At 41.7% G+C, this 4,995-nt stretch overlaps 1 protein-coding gene across 1 annotated transcript; it reads right to left on the bottom strand.

Annotated features, from left to right (window-relative positions):
• Nucleotides 1–2,502: 2,502 nt before the first annotated feature.
• On the bottom strand, nt 2,503–3,752 carry LOC133239648 (aldo-keto reductase family 1 member B1-like). Its single transcript, XM_061404004.1, has one exon. It carries the CDS (start codon nt 3,726–3,728, stop codon nt 2,778–2,780), a length of 951 nt encoding a protein of 316 aa, XP_061259988.1. The 5' UTR covers nt 3,729–3,752; the 3' UTR covers nt 2,503–2,777.
• Nucleotides 3,753–4,995: the final 1,243 nt, after the last annotated feature.

The following is a 4,995-nucleotide window of genomic DNA, read 5'->3' as shown; positions in this document are numbered from 1 at the left end:
CACTCCCCTGCCCCGCCCCGCCACCTCCGCCCACCCCGGCTGACTGTTCTTAGTTTCTGCAAGAGCTTTCCTCTAGATATGGAGAGGGGGAGCTACTGTTTGTTTTGGTGCTCGGGCTTCTAACTATGGTGGCTTCTCTTGTTTCCCAATACAGGCTTAAGGGTGCGTGGACTTCAGTATTTGTGGCTCCCGTGCTCTAGAGTGCAGGCTCAACAGCTATGGCACACAGGTTTAGTTGCTCTGCGGCATGTGGAATGTACCTGAACCAGGGATCGAACCCGTGTCTCCTGCATTGGCAGGTGGATTCTTCATCACTGAGCCACCAGGAAAGCCTGGATCAATCTTTTGTTTCTATAAGAAAATAATTTGGTTCTAGGTAAGTTAAAAACTATTAATGCCAACCTCTATGAAGGAAATTTTTTCACCATTTTTAAAAATAAAAAATTCAGGACTTCCCTGCTGTCCAGTGGTTAAGAATTCACCTTCCACTGCAGGAGACACAGGTTCAACCCCTGGTTGGGAAACTAAGATTCTACATGTCAAGGGGCCACTAAGCCCACATGCCACAAGGCAAGATCCCACGTGCTGCAGCTAAGACTGGACATAGCCAAAAATAAATGAATAAATATTAAAGAAAATTAAGGCAGACCTTTATGTGCTGATACTAAATTTTTAAAAAGGTGTAAAAGAATATGCATGTGCTTTATCCATAGCTATCTTTTCTGTGAAAATGTATATTTTGTATGTGTATATTTAGGCAGATTCCTCTTTCTTTTATAGTTCTGTATATAAATATTCCCTCCAGGCCCTGCTCCATCTTCTCCCCATGAAACCTTCTCAATTGCGAGAGCTCCTAGTGATGGTTCCTTTTTTTTTTAATGGCTCCATTTTTTGACTCAGTAAAGTTGTTGGTCAGGCACTTGGCATGTACTATTTATATTATTTTATCTTTTTAGTCTTCAATTATGGGTTCTGATTCCCAGTTAGTCTGTAAACACCAACAACACAAGTCCTCTCATCCAAGTAGACCTGGATTCAAATCCACTAGTTAGAAAGCACGTTACTATGTAACCTTGTTTACTTTGCTGCTGCTGCTGCTGCTAAGTCACTTCAGTTGTGTCCGACTCTGTGCGACTCCATAGACGGCAGCCCACCAGGCTCCCCCGTCCCTGGGATTCTCCAGGCAAGAACATTGGAGTGGGTTGCCATTTCCTTCTCCAATGCATGAAAGTGAAAAGTGGAAGTGAAGTCGCTCAGTCGTGTCCTACCCTCAGCGACTCCATGGACTGCAGCCTTCCAGGCTCCTCCATCCACGGGATTTTCCAGGCAAGAGTACTGGAGTGGGGTGCCATTGCCTTCTCGGGTTTACTTTGCTAAACCTCTCTAAACCTCATCTGTAAATTGAAAACAGTAAGACCTACCCCACTGAGTTGGGATGATTGATTTAAGCACAGGAGAAACTGTCTTAGCATCTCACACATGTGAGTACCAGATGTCCTCTCAGGAAGTGATTAATGTTATCTCCCCACCACTCCCATCCCCCCCCACCCAACCCCACAGGGCAATGAAAATACAGAGTCCAAACCACTGGACTGCCAGGAATTTCCCAGCTTAGTTTATCTTTATTTATGATAACATAGGTTTGAAAAAAAAAAGAAACCAAATGTAAAAGTAATTTTCAAAGATGATCAATGTAGTGATCAAATAGCTTGCTTACCTGACAGAGCAGATTATTTTATTGTTGTTGCTTTTAAACACGTTCTATTCTACAAGAAAAAATTAGCTTCAGCAATATTGTGTTGTGTATGTGTGCTCAGTCCCTCAGTCATGTCAGATTCTTTGTGGCCCCATGGACAGTAACCTGCCAGGCTCCTCTGCCCATGAAATTTTTCAGGCAAGACTACTGAAGTGGGTTGCAATGTTCTATTCCAGGGGATCTTACCAACCCAGGGATCGAACCCGCCTGAGTTTCTTACATCTCCTGCTTTGGCAAGTGGATTCTTTACAACTAGTGTTACTCAGGAAACCCCAGTAAGATTGTAAAAGGGAATAAGTAATAATAGTGGCCAGAAAAGAAATAGAGATGGAGAAATTTTTGTTTTATTTAGCTTTATATATATAAAAGCATGCTGGTAAAAACTAACATTAAAATATTTCAGTAAAATAAAGGAAAAATAAGCATTGTTTTAAAATTACATTCATGTATTTCTTGAAAGAAAAGAAAAATATGTACATATTTGTCTGTGATGGAAATAATTAACATTACATTTTCAGTTTTGGGGGTGTTGACTTAGAGAAATTTGTCAGTGACTTCATCAAAGCAGACCTTATTCACATCTTCACATTCAATAGATTTGTCGATCTATCTTTAGAGAAAACAACATGTTTTGTTTTGTTTTTTTAACTCATAAGAGCACTTTTTATTTGAGGCAAAGAAAAGCCTAGCTGAAAGGATTACAGTTCCAAGCAATCAAAACCCCACTGTTAGAGGCACTATTTTGATTTTGTGAATTCAATTTAGAAAAGAGTATTTGGGTTGCATGTTCCCCAGATCCCCAGACTAGAAGGGCAAAGGAAAACTGAAGAGACTTCTACTAATCTACTGATTCTGCTCTTTGGACCCGACACCAAGCTGGCCGAGCCCTCACGGGTTTGTCTAGAAGTCGCTGACCCACCACTGAGGGACACGGGCCAAATTACGCTACACACAAGAAAAGTGAGGTGGGAGACGGCAGGTCACCTGGGCAAGGGCAGGCACCCACAGCTTCAAAACGCCTTCAGAACTCCTCGTGAAAGGGGTAATCCCTGTGGGAGGCACAGCTCACCAAGGCACAGGCCCTCCAGTCCCTGTTGTAGCTGAGCAAGGTGTTCATATCCTCCTTGTCCAGTTCAAAGTCAAAGACCTGGAAGTTCTCAGCAATGCGTTCAGGCGTCACTGACTTGGGGATCACGATCAGGTTCCTCTGTATGGGGAATCGGATCAGCACCTGGGCTGTGGTTTTATAGTGCTTGTCTGCAATCGCTTTGATCCTGGGGTCCTCCAGTATGGAAGGGTCCTCGGGCTTGGCCCAGGGCCTGTCGGGAGAGCCGAGGGGACTATAGGCAGTCACCACAATGCCTTTGGAGTTGCAGTACTGGATTAACTTCTCCTGAGTGAGGTATGGGTGGCACTCGATCTGGTTAACCGCCGGCTTGTATTTTAAGCCAGGTTTGTTTAAGATCTTCTCCACTTGGAAATGGTTGAAGTTGGAGACTCCAATAGCTTTCACCAGCCCTTCATCCACCAGCTCTTCCATGGCCGTCCAGGTATCCACGAAATCTTTCTCACTGGGAATCACGTTGCCGTCCTCATCCAATGGGAAGAAGTCTTTCCCAGGCTTGAAGCCCATGGGCCAGTGGATGAGGTAGAGGTCCAGGTAGTCCAGCTTCAGGTCGCTGAGCGTCTTCTGGCAGGCACCTTTCACCAGGTCCTTGTCGTGATACGTGCACCACAGCTTGCTGACGATGAAGAGGTCCTCACGCTTCACCACCTTCTCCTGCAGCTTTGCCTGGAGGGCCAAACCCACCTCGTTCTCGTTCTGGTACACGTGGGCACAGTCAATGTGACGGTACCCAAAGTCAATCGCCACCTTCACAGCCTCCGTCACTTTGCCTGGAGGGGACTTCCAGGTGCCCAGCCCCAAGATGGGCATCTTGGCGCCGGTGTAGAGCACGATGTAGTTGGCCATGACTGCTTGAGCTCTGCTGACCAGGATCAGAGAACCGTGTTCAGAGCAAACAACATGTTTTAATAATTTTAACTTGGACAAGTTTCTTTCACACAAAAAAACAGACATACAAAGAGTTAGGGAAAGGCTTAAACATAAGGATAAATTTGGCAGAGTTATAAAAATAGGATTTAACAAGAAATTCCAGAAATTGCAATATGCTTCATGTCTTTGTCTTCACAAATGATTGTAGAGGCTTTCAAATGTCCCCACAATCAAACATTTTCTATTAAAATGTTTTCTCTATCAGAGATTACTTTCTCGGTAATTTAGGAAACATGTCCAACGTTTTATATCTCATAAAAAAATCTGAAAAAAATGAATGAATAATAGTAAATATTGGCATTTATTTTTATTCATTGCTTTAAAATGGGTCTTCAGGGCTTGGGATTCAAACATTGACTTTTGATTTCTCTTAGCAATGTAAGACCAGAATCTTTCATTGTTCCTTTTGGCATTCTTTGAGCTTTTCTTCTTCTTCTTCTTCTTCTTCTTCTTAATGTAAATGTACCATTTCCTTACATTTGGTTGTTGTATAGCTTACTCCTCAATTTCTATTCATAGCTCTTCAGGGAGCAATTTCAAGGCGTGGTATTTCGTCAGATATTCAAGTCTGGCTCTCACTGTTTGCAAGTATTTTCATATCTGATTAACCTTATCTAAAATTTTCACACCAGAAAAAAGACAACAACAAAAAAAACTTACATCTATTGTTGCTTATTTTGAATCTGCAGTTAAAATGTTAAGAATATATAAATTACATGGGTTGGAGGCAAAAACTGCCCAGAGACCTAACAATTCTTGATTGTTATGAACTTATTTTCAAATGAATGGATGTAGCTAAATTCTACTGGGTCAGAAGTCAACAGTATATTTGGAATTCTCCAGATTAACCTCTATGTACTATGCACAGCTATTAAGGATTAGTAATAAAGATATGCTAATTTGAAGCTTACATATGTATTACTAAAACCCAATAGGTGATGAAAATGTTTCAAACTCAGACTGTGGTGATGGCTGAACAACTCTGTGAATATACTAAAAATTATTTAATTGTATAAACAGGTGAATTTTACAGTAGGTGGATTATATCACAGTAAAGACACTTTTAAAAACTCAAAAGGAGCGGCAGCAATAGTCTAGAATTTACATCAATGAGAGATTTTTGTGGGTAGGAGAATTTTATCACTGGTAGTTTTATATTATTCTTAAATTCTCTACAATGAGC

The sequence above is a fragment of the Bos javanicus genome, chromosome 26, assembly GCF_032452875.1.
Source record: "Bos javanicus breed banteng chromosome 26, ARS-OSU_banteng_1.0, whole genome shotgun sequence".
In the NCBI taxonomy this organism is placed as follows: Eukaryota; Metazoa; Chordata; class Mammalia; order Artiodactyla; family Bovidae; genus Bos; species Bos javanicus.
This window is presented reverse-complemented; position numbering and strand designations above follow the sequence as displayed.